Below are 21544 nucleotides of genomic sequence, written 5' to 3' on the forward strand. Positions count from 1 at the left end.
TCAGTTTCACCAGGAGTGCTCTGAAAAAGCTGGCCAGTTTTAAAATCTTAAAAGAAGCAGAAGTATGTCCTTTCAATGGCCACAGGCATATATGGACCAATAAAAACTGAAGACTATTAAAATGTTTTTAATTTGGTATAAACAAGATTGCTGATGGTTTCATCCAGAGAGCTGCAACAAGCCATCATACTCTATATTTAAGATGGCATGTTATTGACCATGTACTGGTGAATATAATCATGTAGTATATTTAACATGTGTAATTGTAACATGGAGTAGTCATTTATTTTATTTAAAATTACAAAAACAATATATTGAGTATTTGGAAAGAGTATGGTACAGTATATGACTGTATATTGGCACCATTAGAAAAAACACAAAATTTGGCATTTATTCAAACACATCTATGGTCATTATTAGTATCGGCAATTTGTACCTCCATTGCTGTATCACTTGCACCATGATTTCAGGTTGTAGAAAGTGCTGTATGAATAAAATACAGAAAAATCAGCATCCAATAATGCTAACGATGAGGGAGAGGTTCCTAATGTAGGTACTGTATTTAGCCCAATTAACTGCTTAATCCAATACAAGATAACAGGGAAACTGGAGCCTATTCCAGTGAGCAATGGGCACAAAGCAGGATACACACTGGATGGCACACCAGTCCATCGCAGGGCACATACAACCACAAACACTCTTACATTAGGGCCAATTTTCCCAGAAGACAATTTTCTGACCAGTATACTGTATCTTTTGACTGTGTGATGATGCAAACCAAGGCTATGGCCAGGGCCTCCTCGTCTGCGAGTGAGGACTGTACACACCTGGCTTATTTGCCTAATTAGTATCCTATGTGTAACTAGAATACCAGTAGGTAGAAGAACTGATGTGACTTGTCCAGATGGTGATTCCACATTCCACTGGATTGACTCTTAGGCTGTATAAGTAGCCCTGTGTGCCTACGTTGTGGGTCTGTGTCCAGGTGCCTGCTGTTCAGGGTGAGAATGTAGTGGTAGAACTGCAATGAGTTTAGATAGCACAGGAGTATTAAATGACTCCTGTGTTGTTCCTTCAGCAGATCACTGGCAGTCTCAGTACTTATGGTGTTTTTTTTTAATATGGAGAAAGTTAAAGGAGGACTTGCAAAGATTTCCTTTTCTTTTTAGATTCGTTTTATTTGTGACAGAAGGATTCACTCTTCTTTTCCCCAGAATAATGTATAAGGGATTTGCTAGTAGTAGATTTCTTAAATTTGTTTGGAAGCTCTTGACTCTATATGAGCACACTGATTAGTGTAGTTTTGTTGGAATCTGGGTGTAAAGGGGCCAGATAATGTACATCAGAAGATCTTGGAGCAGACCTGCAAGCCTGATTGTGAAGGACACAACCAACTTATGAGTGTCAAGGTGTTCCAGTACAGGATATTAAAATAATCTTTCTTTTAATGTTTTTTTTTAAGAGTTCTTTTTGGGACCTTAAAGGGGAATATTCTTGTTCCATCCCTCATGGTATTTTGTCTGAAGATTGAGACAATATTAGTGGAAGAGGAACTGGATAGACTGTACAATTGGGACCTCTGTTGAATGGACTGGATATGGAACTGTATAGGCTTCTCCGAAAGGAGACCATCGGTGCACCCTAGGAGCCTGGAGGAGTTTCAAAAGACATAGCAGTAACGGTGACAGACTGTGAAACGTGCACTAATAATCTGGTGATATGCCCGCTCCAAGTCTCATTGTGGCCAGGGGATCAGCATTCAGCACAGACTGTTAGAGACACCCAAAGTAAACTAGAACACACTGTAAAAACCCACAAGAACATAAAAAATGTCTCAGGACCTCATGACTTTCAAACAGGTGCATAGCGATATCTCTGATAAGATACATTGTAATGATTTATAGTGCAGACAGGATCCTGCAAACCTCCAAGTAGGTTTCTTCCCAAAACTACAGGTCAAAGGTCATTGTCACCCAATGGAAGATCCACCAATTGGGGATCTGTACGGTCAGTATCAGAACTAAACCTGATGGTATCTCAGCCAATCACCAACTTGTGATGTTGTCCCATATAAACTAGAGCCCACTTTATTCTCATCAGTTAGCTCACAGACTTAATCTATTAATCTAAACCGGCAAACTGACTTTTACAATCATGGAACTGTAAGCAGTCCAAGTCAGAACTTTCTCCAAGATACCAAGTAGAGAGAGTGAGCCTGTAAAGTGCATAATTATGTATAAAACAGGAAATCTTGTGCTGGAGAATCTACTATTATTTTTGCCTGATCAATAAAATTACACAGTTGGACCTTTTCTGTCGAAATCCAGAATATTAAGCATATTCTGAACATAAGCTATACCTGGAATGAGCTAAATTCTCTTGTCTACCTTGTGGCTGGACCTCAAGAAGACAAACTATACACAGACTGTTTTTAAAGTCCAAAGTTAGCAAGACATGACTTGGGCAGTGCTCCCTGAGCCCACTGCAAGGAAAAACTCTTTCTCTTTCTCCTCTACACACACAGGGACCATCCTAGCACAGAGAATGTGCTCCCTTCCAGCCATGGATATACCAGGTATAACCAGCTTCATTTGACCAGTGCAAAGTTTGGCCAACAGATTTGCTTCAGGAAGCATCCTTCATTGTCCAGGACCAAGGGCTGAAGGACTGCCCTTTTTCTCAGCCACCTTCCTGGCTTCTCTCCAGGGCAGCCATTCCCCAGTTCTTCAGAGTTCTTTCCTTTTTCTTACCCTCTTTCCTTGGGCTGTCTGGGTCACTCCTCTTTTGTCTGTTTCTTCTTTTGCCACTTTTCAGTTCCCAGGGGAGACATTCTTTTCCTTCCTAGGGTGCCAGGCATTAGGAATCCACTCTGTGGCAGAGAGAGCTACACCCCATTTGCCTGGACTCCCTGGGGATGTCTGAGCTTCCAGGCCCTGACTGGAAACTCCACTCACTGTTGTGCTGACCCTGGGCTCCGGAAGATGAGAGTGGTTTAGAGGATGGGTCACTTTGTGACCTGCTCTCAGAAGATGTCTCCTCCGGTTCGTCCAATATGGCACCTGTGTTTCCCATCTCTTCCAAACCTGGCTGCTTCTGTCAGAGTGTACAACCTGGAGGTCTGAGCTGACAGCACCTGGTCTTTGATGAGACCATAAGGGTGTACCTTGAATCACCAGCTCCTGGGCCCTCCAACTGGAAAACCAAGTTAGGGTTTCCTTCCTAGATGTTTTTCTGTGGGACCCCTCCTCCCAGTGAAGCACAATTATACAGCATGGTTTCTTTCATTCTAGTGCATCAGTCTACCACTCAGCCGGCCTGCATCCCTGGCTACTCAACAGTTTGAACAAGGGTTGGCGCTGTGGGCAGTTTGAACAAGGGTTGGCGCTGTGCCATGCCAGCCTTATTTTTTTTTTGCCAAGGTTGCAGTGAGCCAGTCTTTCCTAAGACTACTGTGGCTCAACTATACTTTTCCCTTGCTGACTGGTCAGAGCAATCCCTGCTCCACTGGCCAGTTTGCTTATTATTATTTCTTTCATTTTGCATATCTGCCTGCCTGCACCCCAGACTAATTAAGAGGGCTCTCCACAAGACCCATACAGTCCCCTATTTTAGGGGAGCTCAGCAATATGTTTTGCCTTGAAGCCAAAGCTTCCTGATTCTGATCTGGGCTGTGGTGCTCTATGCTGCTGAGGGCTGGTGCTTTGTCATACCAGCTTTTTTTCCTTTTTTTGTTCACCTGGGACGGCCCGCTTCTCTTTAGACTGTTGCGTCTTTGCTCATTTCTCTTTTGTTACTGTGGCCTGGGCTAATTGGGCCCTGCTGTACAGTAATCTATACATCTATTATCACTCCCTTTCACTGCACTTTCCCTATGTCCCAGAGTACTCAAGCCCCAACCAGTAGGGTCTCTTCTGATGTTTCCACCGCTCTCTGGTTCCTTGCACTTGGGTTCAGACTATTTACCACATGCAGTTGTATCCAGCCATGTTGTAACATTTTCAGTGTGAATCAGATGTCCAGTTGAAAGTAAGGTGGTGTTTTGGAATGAAATGAACTTGTATGTTAAAAAACTTGTCAGTGTAAAGAATGAGAAAAACAGCTACAGTATTTGCAGTTTCAGAATCACAAGGTGATTGGTAATGCCATATTAGTTCCAACATCACCACTTGCATCCTCCTTGCTCCCATTGTACATTAAAGACATTTTGGAGCAGGTTTAATTTTTTTATGCAGTGTCACACTTCAGTGCACAAGGAATCATTTTCACATCTGCTTCCTCTTTGGCTTTTTGTGTAAAATAAAATTCTGACTAGAAATAAGAAGACAGGAAAAATAAGTGCAATACAATATGTACAGGTCATCAAGTTGCGTCAATATACTACTTTTTTAAAATTCCTATTTTTAACAATGATACCAGCCTATATTAAATTTCCCATTAACTGCCTGTCATACGAAAGGAAAGAGTTTCAATGACATGTCTCCTGAGTGACTTGTATATCTTTTAAGAATTGTTTTCACTTCCATATTCTGTCACAGGACAGCTTGGCAAAATAAGATAATGATTTCCTGTCCAGGCACTTCAGTTACAGCTGTTATATTAGAGATTAGTTAGATTAAAATAAAATGATGCATACTTTAGCTTTTGAGGTCTAAAATAACACCTTGGCTCTATCAAAATTCACATTTTCCTGCTGCTTATAGAATAAATTTAAATCAATTAAAAAGTGCCAGAAATAGTAGCTAAGATATTGCAAACACAGTAGACCAGGGTTACCAGGTTACCAAGGGTACCAGGGGTACCAGGGGTAACAAAAATAATGTTCCAAGCAGTAAATAGCTGCCAATTTAGTATGGCCCTAGGTAAGGTAAATGAGTAAATGTTTAAAAAAATAAAAGCTTAATGAAATTTAGTTTAGGAAATAAAATTAATTTTTCTTACATAATTAGAACACAGAAGGCCCCCTTTTGTCTTTAAAATGAGTAGGACTTTCCAATATTGGGAAAAAAAAGTATAGCATGGAATTATATTCTAGACAGATACGGCTAGAGACCACTGACGTTTCACTGACTCAGCTTCCAGAAGTAAAAAGTTTGATTTTTTTGTTCTGATTGACCAACTCTGTCAGATGGAGTTTCAGACAACTGAAAAGCCAGTATCTCCCCTTCCTCTGATTCCTGTCTCTCCGTTTTATCCCCATCCCTGCTCCTCCTTCCTCTTCTGCTCCTTCATTGGCTATCTTTTCAGCCCACACTTGAGACTCCTTTTTTCTTTTAGTCTTTATTTCCTCTACTTTTATCAAATTAAAATCATTTTATATCTAATCACTTGCTTTCACCCTGCTCCTCTGTGCTATTTAGTGATTTTCATTTCCGTGTCACTTTCTCTGTCTCCAGCTGCGTTTATCTGACCCCCCTCCCTAACCTCACTCCCTTGTCCTTCGGTCTTTTTCTCTCCCTCCCCCTCATGGCCCTATTCCATTCTTTCTCTTTCTCCTCCTCTGCATCCCTTTCCCTTTCTTTCTCTCCTCCTCCTCTCCACCATTTATGCTGCTTTCTCCATTTTGTTTTTCTTTTTTGTCTGTCTGCCTCCCCCTCTCCGCCCACCACTTCCGTTCTCTCTCTCTCCCTCATTTTCTCTCTCTCGCCCCCGCCACAGTGTCTCCTTGCAGTCAGTGCAAAGCTACTGGGTCTGCCTGACGACAAGCTGAATCCTCAGTGCGCTGAGAGACGCGTTAACACTTTCCCTGTGCCGCAGATGGCACCAGAAAGCTTACTTTCAGACAAATTACCTAATACATTTTGAACCATTGTGACTGTCTTTTATGTCAGTTTTTTTCTAGTATCCTACCTAGGTAATGAAAGGACTTGAATTTTGTACATTAAGCACGTACAAAAACACCTACGCAATGACACATGCAAAAATGCATTTAACCGGAAGTGGAGGGAGGGAGAACAAACAGGAGATTCTAAAGCAGAACATTGATAAATGAGGTTTGGTCCTGTCTGTTTTAATGCCTTTCCAGCATAGTCAGAAGACCTACTGTTCCTCTGTCCTCAGTGGCAGAGCCCACCTTAGAGTTCTTTCCAGACACTGACCTCATCTTGTTTCTAACTCCTCCTGCCTGCCCTTGGCTGGGTCTTGGAAGTATCACAGTTCAGTTCAGGGCATGTAAAGAAGCATTAAGGTCAGAGTGGCTTGAGAGGGTGAAAAACATGTTCAATAGTATTACGAAAACAAAAGAGCTCAGTGTGAAACTATACAGGATTAAGAAAAGGGTTAGCAGCAGGAATCTATTAACCCAATGTAACCTAAATTCCTGCCGACTTGAAAGCTTTTGGACATTTTAGGAGTGAAGCATCGTGCTCAAAGGTATAGCACGAGAGCTCCATCCAGGATTTGAACCTACAATCGATTCAAAGCTTTAACCACAATTCTGCGCTGCTGCCAAGTAATACAGACTTCATGAACACACAGAAGTAAGCCTGAGGTTCTACAAAGCACACTATCAGAAAGTTTGGGTTTTTGTCAATTCAGAACCTATCCTTGAAGCACTACATCTTGGATGGGACACCAGGGAAAGAGCACTCAACTACACAGCAACAATTTAGACCTATCTAGGTGGGAGAAAACAGGAGCACGTGGAGGAAAACCCTTTATGGGCATAAGGAAACAGCGCTAAGAAAGCACTCCAGTCTCTGACACAGGAGACAAGAATTGTACTGTATGACTGTAGCATTAACTGCAATGTCATCATCCAGTAGTGGCAATAATCAATTTTAATGGTCTAGCAGGCTATCATCAATAGCCTTTATTAAAAAAAAAACTACTGTAAGAATAAAAGAAAGGTAGTAAATGAGAGGAGGCCATTTGGATGCTTATAACTAATTGATCCAAGGAGAGTGGAAAGAAGCCCTAAGTGTGGGTTCACCTGACAGGTCTCAGATCCATAATCCCTACATTGGCACAAATAATTAGTGTTAACAAGTGTTATGCTTCCATGTTAGTGAAATTGCACTAGATTCTGTGCAGTACATCTTATTTCCCAACTGTACAGTTAACGTTAATGTCAACACAGCGTCCTCCTCAGAGTGTGTTTCAATGGTTGGGACTAGCATTGAAAAGAAATAACCTAATCAATTACCAATTCTCAGTAATGGAATAGGCCACAAAGATGCTTTATATAGCATCAAATCCTAGCACAGTATTTATCCAATGCATTCCAGGTTTTTTTAGGTGGGTTACAAAAATTAGAAAGACAAATGTGAACAATTACACAAGAAAAATTTTTGATACAGTATGTCATTGCTTTGCAGAAGTGGTGTGAGGAGTTCATAATTCACCATCAGTTCTTATAGAGTCTAGTGTAATTGTAAAGCTCCATATTGTAGCCTTTCTTTATGTAGTTAATTCTAGGCAGAATGCTTACTTTTCAAAATATGTGAAGGAGTAAAACTCAAAATAAATAAAAACTGAATTATTTTCCACTGGAGGGACAATACTTTGTTTTTATCCCATGTGAAAAGATAACAGCAGTGAAATTTGAAAAATCTTATCAAATAAACATACCCCTGTATGAGTAACATAGCTAGACACATTTGTTTTTCTAGTTTTTAACCCCAAGAAAAAATACAGAATGCATATGTATTTGATAGCTCTAAGAATCTTAGTGTGGTTCAATTGCCTTTTTCTATTCTGAGCTATCAGTGTTTCGATCTTTGTGCATTTTATACCACCCCTTTCTATTCTGACCCACCACAGTCCCAGCATAAACCTGGAAGATTCAAAAGAGACACACACAGGGCAGATAATAAAGTGTCCCACTTACCAGTTGTAAAGTGAACAGCCCAGTGGGACAGAGCTGACAAAAGAATGATGGTGGGCTTGGCAGGATGGGCTTACATGAGGACTACTGCTTTCCTCTGGAGATCAATTATAGCTGCCCATGGGAAGCTCTTAAGTGCCATAATTTACAGAAGAGGAGGGGAGTAAAACAACTTCACAATTAAATCTGATCTCCCTTGGCAAGTAGTAATATTGGGAAATAAATTAAGGTTATGTCTGGAGCTGAGCCACAGCTCTGGTAATGGTACTGAGCTGTGCTCGTGCGTGCAGCTCAGTGGGTGTCAGTAGTGGGCAAAGTAAACAGGAACACATTTCCTAGTGATTTATCTTGATCATGTTGACCAGTAATTCATTTCTTTTCCCTGTGAATACAGTTCCTGAATCCCTTAGCTTTTCGTGCTTCCTGGAGCAGAGTCTTTACTACATGGAAGACCTTTAAGATGAATATGCAGTATGACAGTGTGCTATTTTCCATCATCAGCTTTATGACAAAGAACAAGTATTATGGATATTTTAAACTTAGACAAAGATTAATGTTGAAATATTGGACTTCAATCAGTCCTGATCAAGGGCAAAATACTATTTGTCTGATATTTACTGTAATACGATTTTTAGTTTATTTCATGCCTAAGTCTAAGCTTAAGCCTAAATTGCTTTAAAAACAAAATCATAATTAAAGTAGGATGCAACAGAAAGGAATTGAATAATTGCAAATCATATACACAATACCATAACAAGTAAACTATGTTAATATTTAGGGTAAACCTCAGTATAAAGAAGCAGGTTATGTTCATGTACAGTAATAGCAGTTTCCAAAATGCTAAATTTTGTGTCCTGCAAATTATAACTATCTAACTCCACACACTGATGGACTTTTCTCCAGTAGAAATTTTGTGCCAACTGATTCTGCCATAATTACTCCTAATCACGTCTTAATTGTAAACGTGGGTAGGAAACTGCGCGTCAGATAGGAAGCGGCGCACACCACTGTCAGCCCACTACCTGAGAAAGCAAATGTGTGAGTTTATTAAAAGCATGAGTCACACCACAGTGCTGCCCTCAACACGTCAGTGTGGGATACCCAGGATTTACTAGATTTTTCTTTCATTTGTCCTTTACTACAGTATGTTAACCTGTCACTGAGATAACATGAGACAAATATTTTATCGGTTTTCCTATCTACCTATTAAACTGCTTCAGTTTTTTTGCTTTTTCAACAAAGAACACTTAACTAAAAATATCAATTGTTCATTTTTTAAAGGTTTTGTTTTGATCTTTTTTTATTTTTTTATTTATTCCAATTAAAGTGCATTATTAGCTGCAAGAAACTGTAGTAGATGACTAACAATTAAATACCAAATGCAGAAGTGAATATCAAAGACACTACTGAACTTTTTAAAGCACATGCACACTTACATGGTATAACTGAAATATCAGTCTGCCCCATGTCTCTGGAAAATAATGTCATGAATACTTGTTTCTCAGCAACATAAAGGTTTTAAAGGTTTACATTTCTAAGACTATACTGTAATAAAATGTTTTTGTAACGGTTAAAAGCATGGCATTAAATATGATCTTCACAATACTCTCAATGTCATTTCATTAACAATGTTCTGAATACATTTGCTAGAATTTGCCTCTGCATGACATTGTTGTGAAGGGTGACAAGATACAGTAGGTAAGATGCCATTTTGTACCATTGTGTAAACAGTATGATGCACTATTGTCTTTGAAAGTTCCACAAATGTGACTTGTTCTAGAGTGCTGAGCATTCTAAAAAGAAACCAGTTTCCCATCACAATGAATGACTATGTATTAAGCTAATCATGAGAACCTCACTAGTTTGAGACACAGCAAGACACTTTAGAAAACAGCAAGATTAAAAGCTTTGCCATCTGCACAGCAGTGTACCTGTTAGTAATGACTGATCAACAGAAAAGTCAAAAGATTTTTGTAGTTCATTGTTTCTCATCCAATGTTGCTGATGGCCACAAAGAAACATTTTGATAAGAAATCAAAACATACAGTATTTGCCCCAGACAAACAAAGATAATATTGACGCTTTTCACAAGGCAACTGAGGAACCCAGCCTCTGCGTGTAGAAGCAAAAGTATTCACTACAGGTGTCAGAGATTAAAGGCTGGAGATAAAACACCAAATGAAAGCTACAGAGGTAATCGTCCAATGAATGGAAAATGTTGAGAAGGTTTAACATCCCAAAAAACATAGCACAAAATCTGAGTGTCTTGTCAGGTCTTGGGGAAGATGGTTCAAGATATACTGTAATTAAGTTAATTTTGGTAAAGGTTCATGGAACAGGTTAATAAAAGAAAGCTTTGAAACCAGGTTCATAAAGGAAACAGTAAGAAAAAAACAGATTAAAAAGGAACACAAAAATACTATTTAAAACCATCTGGAACTGAGAATCCTTGATTTAGTGCTCCAGTTTAACTGTGATAGATTGGTTTCAGTGGGAAACCCAGCCTCATCATGAATGGGGTGATTTTATTAAAAAATCCACAGGACTTATGACTGAAGAGTCTCTATACAATTCACTTTTCTGACAGGAGACAGGTTTCGGGACTGGGCAAACCTGGGACAAGGAATTATCTGTGGCATTTTACTATGTGAATGAGAAAAGAAGATACTAAACATCCGAATACCAAAAGGTACTTCAAAAATGGTATCCATATACTGTAAGTCATCATGTACATGCTTCATAAATATATTTTCAGACATCAAAAACAGATTTTGCCACCCTGTGGTGTTTCTGCTGCTTCCCCTCAGGAACCAACAAGCTGTGATCAGCAGGCTGTCAGGCTGTCAGCTCCAGGAGCAGCAAGCAAACACCTGCACATTTCTACTGCTTGCATGCCACCACAGAGGGTACACAACAACAGGGGAGTAACAGGAAAAGTCAAGAGCACATCTAGAGAAGAGTGTGACACTTCAAGAAAAAAGGAGAGAATCATAAGGTGTGCCAAGAATGTTACAGGACAATATTACTAAGGCAAACAAAACCATCAGAAATGAATTCAGTGCCAAAACATGAATAGCAATAAAAAAACACCATTATTTGCAACTTTTCATTTTCCTAATAACAATAATAATCAATATCTCCCAGCGTGAGATGCATTGTAGCCCCCACAGATAAATACTGTAATACTGTAGGTATATATGTTTTTTTTTTAATCTTAGAGCTAATTATAGCATGTGGGCAATGCAAGTAATCCTGTTCTAAGGAATAAAAAAGATAAAAGTATACAGCAATAAAAAGTTATAAGAGCAGAGAGATGAAACAAGATGTCAACTTGAAGGTAACTTTATAATAAGGACAATGGCAAAGATAACACACCTTCACATGACATACAGTAGGCACAGACAGAAAAATGACTACTTTGGACTAAGGTAATGACACACAGTTCAGGCTTATGTCTGCATTATCAACCTGTTGATGCCTCTTCAGAGTAGGAGGACAATAAAGGAGATTAATTGGAGGGAGTAGGTGCGGAAGGAGAAATTGATTCTGTGGTCTTATACACGAGTGCATGTTTGAAGGTGTGCAACATTTTGTGCTCAAGCCTACAAGGACCCTGCTGAAGCAATCTATCAGTTGATATTATAGGCAGCCATTGTGGCAGACAGACAATTTAGAGTATGAAAATGACACAAGTACTAGAGTTTGCTTGACTTACTCCTACAGCTGCAGTTTCATGTAACACTTATATTTAATGAAACCAATTTGTATCAGTCTGTGACAGACCAAGTTAGCTTTATTAACTCCGAATATATACACAAAGAAAGGAAGACAGGTATGTTTAGGGTGCACATACTGTACGCATCACAGAATGGCAATGGTGTAATGCTGAATAGACAGAATCCCCACAGTCTTCATAAGGAAACAGTGGGGTTTCAGAATAAGGAAAGGCAGAGAATCTTTAGAAAAAGAGGTTCTATTCAACTGTGCATCTATACAAAATCTGTCATTCCTCTTCCACTTAAATGATAAGAAACTTACTTGTAGTGAAAACTGAAGATAAGGTCTAGGGAAATGTTGCTTAAAAGCGATTTCAGAAAAACTGGACTGCTGAGAAGTGAAGAGATATGATAAAGATTCTTCTGCAGTATTCTTGTATTTTTCATTCGACATTTTCCTCAATTTACTGTACTGTTTAACAACTATTTTAATTTAAAGATCAAATAAATGTGTATTTACAAAATTATAACGTAGCAAACTGTTTAACCAGTCTAGAAACATCAGTATTGCTATGTGCACACAATATGGAAGACTCGTTTTCTAAACCCATTACTGTCATACTGTACATATTATCTTGATTGGAAAAAAATAATTTTAGAAGTCAATCTGAAACATGAATACAGGAGCTGATACAATCCAAAAGTACCAAAAAATGCTAAATCCAGCACTCACAAAGCATGTCATAGTTTGAGATAAATTTGTTTTTGTGGATATTGAGTTGAAGTAGTCCAAAGGTCTTTAACCCTTGCCCGGGGGAGTCCCAGTTTTGTCCAGCATGTCATATGTGTCATATCTCTTTGGTGACTGGCAACAACTGGAAGTTCTGGATAAATTAAGGAATCAGTTTATTAATAATTAGAGGAACTTTGTTGAGTGCTAAAAAGTACTCAGATATTGATGCTAAATGATCTCTAAATCATTTAATAAAAAAATCACCTGTTTAATTCATTGCACTGAAATTGTTCCAAGATATTAGAAGTTGGTGCTGCAATCATAACCTACAAAACCTGCTGGTATGGGGATACAGAGTGTCCAAAGTCTTTAAATGTTTTAGTCTGGATTGCCCTAAAATTTGAACTTTTTGTCCTACAGTACATCTTTCGCTTTTCATTTAGTTAATCTTCTATCCATACATTGTACTCCAGCACCTTTACTCTTCTCAAGACCTGATTTCTCTATTTCCTACTGGTCACGATGAAAGAATGGGAAGGAAAATGTTCTGTTACGCATGCCAGTAGACCTGGATTCCATAATTCCCGCATAGAAGTGGATTGAGCCATCATGGCAGCACTGACCTCTGATCCCCATCTTCTAGATGGCTCTCCAGAAAAGCTATTTGTTCTTCAATTGCCCAAGCCAAAGGTGTTGCTTTGGGTATACTCTTTCCAGTTTTCAAATCAGCTGGGCATTCAGTGCTCAGCAGAGTTGATCTGTCAGTACTTCTTTTGCCCCTAGAGGTGTTTGTGGTGGCATGTCCCACTTGCAGCAGAGCCAAGGATTTATGTCTTCCTAGCTCTTGATGCTCACCACGGTGAACCATTTCTTTTTCTTCTTTACTTTTTTTCACTACCAGGACTGCCATCAGCTCTTCTAGTGGCAGAAATATTCACTGAAGAAGTATTTCAGCTTTACGGATTCCCCGGGAACATCACTTCGAGCAGTGATCTCTAATTTGTCTCTAAAGTCTGGCGTGCCTTTTGCTGACACTTGGGGATCTGGTTAAAACCATGCTCAGGACAACATCATGATACCAATGGCCAACAGAGAATGGCCATGTGTCTATGTTCCAAGGAATCTGGGCTAGTCTGCTGTCCTGGGCTGAATATTCCAGGAATTTACTGGTAAACACCTCCACAGATATATCTATTTTCCAGTGCCTGCATGCACAGATCCTGCAAGGAGTGTGGCAAACAGTCTGCAACAACCTGCTTAAAGCATCCCAACAGCAGCAGTGCTCTGCTACTCTTCCCAGCTGGGATGCTCCACTTGGTGGATCAATGGGATGCAATCTACCAAGCATCTCCACCTGGGGATCCTTTCTTAGAAGCTACAGTAGTTCCCAGATTCATTGGTCCCTTCAAAGTAACAGGGTGGATTATTACTGTCATGTACCAGCTCACTCTTCTTCTTCGCCTTGAATGATGCATCCCTTCAACATTCCATATATCTCTGCTCAAACCCACACTTACCACACTCTGTCTCCTAAGTCTGCCAAATCAGGAGTTTGAGGAGAACTAGGAATTCAAACCCTAATGCATCCTAGACTCTTGATGAAACCAGGGGAGTCTGTAATACTTTGGGAACTGTAATGCTTACGGGCCAGAGGAACAGCCCTAGGTTCGATCCACAAATCTGCACACTCCTGTCCTCATAAACTCCTTCCACGTCAGGTTCCACTGAAAACTCTACTTGGTACCTAGGGGTTGCCCATTGGGGGATGGGTGTTACTGTAACAAACTTTTGAGTGCAGACTACTAGCCCCACATTACTACAGCAATCGACCACATTCCCAGATTCAAACACTTGCCGGTGTCATACAAACTAAATTTAAGCATATATCCATGCAACCTGCCACAATTAACTCTACTGAACCTAGTATAACTGGGTATATAAGTCCTCACATTTCCCTCACTCAGTGCTCAGTGATTATTTTCAATGTCACAGCTTTGAATACTCTTTGTTTTGACTATTGCTCACTTATAGTTTCTAGTATCACTTTTCTGGTTTTCGACTCTGCTTTTGGATTTAATCTCAGACTCCCCACTGTGTTTTTGTTCTTGCCTGTTTTTTCAACTTTCCTTTGGATACCTCTTTGTGCTGCAATCTCTCCCACTTGGTTTGAATTGTGCCTGTTTCACTATGCCTCAGTTTACTGAAAAAAATTTGCCTTTTGCATTTGCCTGCTAGTCACCTGGCTGAGCTAGCCTGGGTGGAGCAATTGGATTTTTGTCCCCGTTTGTCAGTCACAGCACCCTGGTATGTATGTAAGTTTTTTTTATTAACTACGGCATATCATTTAAAGATGCAAGATGTGGTTGATCTGCATGTGATCTAATAGTTATAGCGTCTCTTTCAATTAGATGTGTTCCCTGCTGCATTGCAAAATCTCAGGGCCATTAAATGGTTGGGTCTTTCATTAAAATAATAACTCAGCCTACTGTACATCTACATACAAGGTGTTTGGTACGTTAGCTTTAAAGTGACTAACAACTTTTTATATTTTATGTAGCATTATTTAAAGCATCATCTTAAAGGACTTTTCTTAAAATAAAATATTTTCTTAAAAGAATAACTTCTCTTGCCTTAGCTTAATAAAAGGTGAGTTGTTGGGCAGGCTTTACAAAAAACTTCTCTCATTTGGAAAATGATTTATGGTTCAAAAACAATCATTTGGTTGAGGGGTTAAACACTGGCCACGTATCCTCCACACGCATAATAGACACACAATTTCTCAGTGCTCTATATGTCTGTAACTGGGCATTTGTCTCTTTTTAATTCAACCTGCCAAGTAAATGATTCATGACAGTGTCCAGGTTTACATTCCCAAAAATATCAACAACAAAAGAAATATGAACAAAAGGAGTATGAACAGAAACAGATATATTTTTGCCTGAAGTTTTCTGTTTCGAAAACATGCCAATTAATAGTTTTCAAAAAATGTCCATGGAAGAATGTTTAGTGGAAAGCTATGCTGTGACACTAATGCTGCCATAGCCCAATGCCAAAACATTGTGCTTGCCTCTGCATAAAAGCAAACAATTTGCATAAGAAAACTATCTGAATGGTTATCAGAAGCATGAGGTCTGGGAGACAATATGGGTAAGAAGAAAGGAGTCAAGAGTATTTTGAGTCACAGAAATTACTGCAAAGCACACTGATCTATCTGATTTGACTCAATCCACACTGATCTCCCATGGAACCAAAGTCAGTTATTACACTGACCCCTCGAGAGACTGGTAAATAAGGAGGGAAAAAGTTCTTATTTTAATTCTAACCGACCCAGTTTAAAGTCTCCCTTTAACTTAAAAAAACATTTCTGCCTCCTGCATCAATGTTAGTAAATGCCGCTATCTAGCATGGGGGACCTCTACTGTATATCAAATAAAGTATCTGTGCTGGTGTATCTGTCTGTATACCAAAGGAACATGAAAATAAGAAAAATAAGCTCCATTTTGCCACCAGGATCATCATGTTCAAATGACACCAGTAAACCAACAATCCAAAGAATTTTTATCTTCATATATTTTCCAGCTTCATTATCTTGCACCCAGCTTTTCGGTGTGGGTATTCAATAGATTTTGTGTGCCTGTTGCTCATCAGTAACAAATAACCAGATTAGAAACTAAGTGCTAAATAATCATTTTAATATAATTTTGGCCATTGCAGCGATCTGGAAGGTTATTGCCACCATTTGCATTTTCAGATACTGATGATCATTTGACTTCAGTATCAACAATAATATATAATTAATTGATTCAGATTTTTTTTCTCTGTTGTAGAAGAGATGGGAAACTTTTTCTAGACCCCTGCAAACTCCTACAGGCTCAAGTGTAAATCTCATTAAATTAATCACTGAGAACAAAAAAATTGTCATGTTGGTACAGCTACTGTATGCTTGCATCACATTTGTAGTATTAATTAATTAAAAATGATTAATTGTCATAGCTGATCTGTAAAATTTTACATGTAATTTGATAAATCCTTCTTCATATACAGTACTGTACCTTTCCTCAGTCCCAATCAGAATTATGAGTACAAAACACTGGATGTGTTGGCTTTTAGAAAAGTGTTCATTAAATGTAGAAACGCCATTATCTCTTTATATTTTAGATATGATCTATCTTCACAGATTCCAACATCCAAAAACATTAAATAAGACAAGTCATTTCTCAGTTTCTTTCCATAAAAAGCAGAGTAGAAATAGGTGAAAACTGCATAGCACTTTGATCCATTTAAGGTGTTATGAGCTAGATACTTGTGCACACATTTAACTGATTAAGTAAAACAGACAAATAGACACTGTATATACAGTACATTTTGTGTATCATTGTGGTTTAACATTTCTGTTTTCAGCAGATTTGCTAAAAATGCTAAACATCCAATATCCAGCTCCCTGTAAAAAGGAATGTATACAAGAGCCTGACTTGGCTCATTTTGTCTTTTACCTGGATTCTCATGTCAGTCCCTGATTCCATAGTTCTCCTTGAAATGTGAGCTTACAGATCTCAGAGAAGAATCAATGACACATGCTGTGCTAAGAGTCCCTCACAAAGTCAGTCAAGTCCCTGGCTCCAGTCCCTGTCACTGCCACTGACCTTGTGCAGACGTAGTCCTGCTGTAATGTTTGCCCTAGGTGCTATTGGAGACAGCAAAGGGCAGCAGCCATGGCAGGCCTATCAGCCTTGCAGCACAGAGAGCAGAAAAATGAATCTTTAGAGCCAGCTGGAGAATGATGACTTCCATTACAGTTGTCACCAGCTCAAATGTGCTCCTTTAATCTCTTGCCTGGCCATGTCAGAGTAGGATGGAAGCTGATAATAAATGGGCCATCAAAGTTCTGTTCACACACTGAATCTATCCACATTCCAAGCTGTACAGATACAAGAGCTTTGTTTGACTATTTCAAATAGCTAAATAGAAAGCTATTAGATTCCATTGGATAAAAGGAAAATCTCTTTAACTTTATCTAGTTTGCTGATATTATAGTATGTGAGATTTTAAATTAAGTGATGGGTGTTTACAATTAAGGTGATGATTTTCTTTTTTAATTCTTTTTTTGGGTATTTCATTATTGGTTTCTGCATGCTAAGGGGGCATTGTAAAGCTTTTATTTAGAGCCATTGTACTCACAGCTGTTTAAGAAGAAAAGAAAAGGAATGGGCTCTTTAAATTAGTTGATGTTTTACTTACTGCGACTTAATGCTTTTACTTACTGAGACCAGCTTGATCCATTCTAAAAACTAAACAGTAATTCACATTTAAATATAATTTGAGATAAAAGCAAAATGTAATGTATAATTTGTAATTAGAAGGAATGTTTTGATAAAAGTTGAAGGGTTATTGATTTCACAGCCATTTAATGAGAGTATTACCCCTGGTGAATTACATGTGTATTGCAGGGATATGTTGAGATTCTCTAAAAGCAGTGGGCATGTACAGATCATTAACATGGTTGCTAGCTGGTACCTGGTAGCGACTGGCTTTGGCAAGTTCCTGATTGGCTGACTCTACATTGGAGGATGTTGTCTGGATGTAGTCTTCAATGCTGTCTGCAGGAAGAATGGAAAGAAAAAACAACATTTTTATTTAAGTCTTCTCTGAAGAATGAGCACTCCATAACAATGGGGATTAGTTGTTTTCAGAGAGCAAACTGTGTGATGCAGAAATAAAGAAAAGAAAGGACAGAAGAGCAATCAACTATGTTCTCTAAATTTAATCTTTCACTTCCAGAATTTCCTGATCATGAGAGTGGAGATCAAAATTACACTGGAGCTAATAATACGGTAAGGAAAATCACCCTAAAGTCTGTAAATTATTATTAAAGTATACCTAAAGTCAAAGTCTCTGAGGAAACAATTTTGGGTAGGCTGGGAGGATATATTTTAATATTTAAAAAGAAATATTCTCTTAAATAGAAAAGGCTGAATGAAAGAGAGAAAACATTTGTACAAACAACCCTTCTGATTTTAATTCCTAGACAAATAAATCTTATTACACTCAATACAGAGTATCTAAAATCATATTATTGTGATAAGTGTTGAAATTGTTACCCAAACAATAAACAAATGAATAAATGAATGTATTTCCTTGTGAGTCATTTATATGCATATTTCTTTTTCAAAACAAGAACAAAGTGATACAAACGTCCTCTCCATTGCCCCCAAACTACTCCAACTCCCCCCACACCCCACTGTCAGTAATACTCACTTCTCAGTTATCCATGCTAAAATGAAGTAAGACAGGAAAACAGAAGTATGGCGCTGTACAGAATTGATCGTATCAGCAGCAGAAGCAATTCAAGCCTCCATGAATCCTATTTCTTGCACCATGGATCCATTTGTTTCTGAACTTCATAACAATTCTGTTTTTTTTTTGTTTGCTTTGTTTTTAAACCTGGCTTCATTACAGTGTTATAGTCTCCCTTGAGACAGGTCTGAAGAATTGATTCTGACCATCCAGATTGTTCTTTCGGAAATGGATACACAGTTTTATTATTATCAGGTGCACTGTGTCCATTTGTACCCTTTACTCTAACAGATGTCCAGTTTCCATTCAATAACACTTCTGAAATGATCAGTAGAAAATATATTTTTTCTAAAGCTGATGCATTTTTTTGTCCGATTTTTTGTGGATGGAAACAAGATAAAGGGATTTTTTGTTTCTAATAATAATTAATGAGATTATTTCAAGGTCAGTATTATTATTATTACATCAATTAGAAGGCCTAACTAAAATTCCTTTTCTTTTTCATTGAGATTAATTTCCCAGAGAAAGAAAATGGTGTACTGTTATACTGTTCTGTTCTACAAAAATGGTGTTTCACTCACTACATGTTTAAGAAAAAGAAGGAAAACCTTGAAAAATATGAAAATGAATATAAGCTACAGGCACAGCAGGTGTAGCTATATTGAACTAATCTTTTTAAACAAAAAAGGATAGAACACGGCATACAGCAGTAAGAGCACCAATAGAAAATGGTGAGTGTAATATGGTGCTCTTAGAATTGTAATTTGAATCTGTACAGGTAGAGTTCAAGGTTTGAAATTTCAGGAAAGCAGACAAAGGAGGAATGAGAGAGAGCTTTAGTAGAATGAGATACTATACAGTGTATATAGTATATAGTGTATACAGTGTATGTATAGAATCAGTATAAAATGTTTGGATGGGAACAGTTTAAATAAATTGTGCTTGAAGCACAAAACAGATGTATCCTGAGACGAAGTAAATCAGAGGTTAGGGAGATTTGGCCCAAATGGTTTTACTTAATCAATTACAAAACCTATAAGGAGAAATAAAACACTTTGCAGAACTCAAAATAAAGAACAGACATTTAGTTTAAAACATATGTATGATAACTTGCAAAAAGACAGGCAAAAAGGATATTAGAAGAGGGAAATAGATATATAGCAATGAAGGCCATAATAAGTATTAAATGATACATTTTTCAGTATTACAACCACAAAAGAATCAAGGCTGAAATAAAATATGTCCTGGTTAAATGTGGGAAACTTCAAGAGGTTGAAAGGGAAATGGCTTATGTATTAAATAAATAATTCCTTAGGGTGTTTTACCAAGGAAGAACTTGAAAACATGCCTCAGGCTGAGGAAGGACAAAGTACTATATTAAATAGTATTAACATAGAAAAAGCAGCTGTGTTATGCACTAGAAGCACTTAAAAGAGCAAGAAAACAAATCTCTTGGGCCTGTTCTAATAATTGTGCTGAAGGAAGCAAGAGATACTGTATTATTCACAGGCCATTAACAAAAGTCGTCCAACAGCGTTCAAGACAGGGGTAATATCCATTGACTGGAAAATTGCTAAAGTGGTGCCTATCCATAAAAAGGGTGACAAAACTGAACCAAGTAGTTCTAGACTAATATTTCATTTTTCTATTACTGTGCATACATTATATAAATACAGAAATAAAAGCCAGAAATAAAACAGAGCATCATCTATATACTGTAGGAACAGAATCCTAGAGAATAATCAGTATGATTTTAGAAAAGGTAGATTTTGCTAACTTGCTATATTTCTTTGAAAAAGTGACAACAGTAATGCACAGACGAAGAGCTTTCAATACACTGTGTGTGTTCATTACTGTTGAGTAATGAACTCAACAACTATGGACATACAGTAGTAATTAACCAAAAATAATGAACAGAACGTATAGAAATAAAAGATTAATGCTCAAATTAAAGTGAGAAAACTAGTGAAGCAGCAAAGGGATCTGTATTAGGACCACTGCTCTTTCAAATTCATATAAATGATCTATATTCTGGTATACTAAGTAAACTATAGAAGCCTTTTGATTATATGACACCAGGAGAATTAGCAAACACTGTAGAAGCAGCAAATTAAATTAAAAAAAACATTTAAATAGTAAGATAAGAATCTTACTCAGAAAGACAGACCTTAGAAATATATTAGTTTCCAACTATTGTTTGAGGAATTAAGCTTATTGAACCTTAAACTGACCTTTTGAATTTTCAGAATTTCAAGGTTTCAGAATTAATGTCACTTTCAGCAGGTTTATTGTTTTGAGGTGGACCCTAAAAAGTTTATACATCACTAAGAATGCCAATAATGTGAGATTGTGATACTTTTTACACACAGTCCTAATTGTGTACTGTACTGTACATGACTAATTATTAACCAATTAGTTATTTTAAAAAAGCTATGAGAAAAAACAATAAAGCAAGATTAAACAGAAATCTGTTGATACATTACTTGGAAATAATACACATAAGGTGACTATTACTGAAACTATGACAGAGGTGATCCAGGACCATGACTGGGAAACACTGTTATTGAAATTCTCGTTCCATTACTAACTAGGCTCAATCTTATTTTGTTTCTGACATCTGTTGTGATCAGGCTACAAGGTAGTATCCCTGTTGTCTTTGTACAGTATACAATACATATATAATCTCATAATCACCAACACTGTAAGAGGTATCATCTATAGAAAGAACAGGAAAGAAATCATATTTATGCTGGAATGAAAATCAGTTGAACTGTATGACTGTCTGTAAGTAAAAACCTGATGTCAATGAGTGAGGACTGGATCTGTTTTTTCTTGTGTGAAATACAAAGTCAGAATAGTTAAAAAAGAGCTAGAGTTCTCCCAAGAAAGTGACAAATGTCAAAATATTGCACAAATGTTGGGGAGTTCAAATTAAAATCAAGGACATTTAAAAAACGTTATTCATATACAGTATATACT

General features: G+C 37.8%; 1 protein-coding gene across 3 annotated transcripts in view; it reads right to left on the minus strand.

The window, feature by feature from the left end:
• tsnare1 (T-SNARE Domain Containing 1) overlaps positions 1-21544 on the minus strand; it is a 221091-nt gene that overhangs the window by 59618 nt on the left and 139929 nt on the right. For all 3 annotated transcript variants that reach the window (XM_069194987.1, XM_015357115.2, XM_015357114.2), the window contains exon 10: positions 17786-17868. In XM_069194987.1, coding sequence (XP_069051088.1) covers positions 17786-17868 — 83 coding nt within the window. The remainder of the gene's footprint in view (positions 1-17785; positions 17869-21544) is intronic.

The sequence above is a fragment of the Lepisosteus oculatus genome, chromosome 10, assembly GCF_040954835.1.
Source record: "Lepisosteus oculatus isolate fLepOcu1 chromosome 10, fLepOcu1.hap2, whole genome shotgun sequence".
NCBI lineage: Eukaryota > Metazoa > Chordata > Actinopteri > Semionotiformes > Lepisosteidae > Lepisosteus > Lepisosteus oculatus.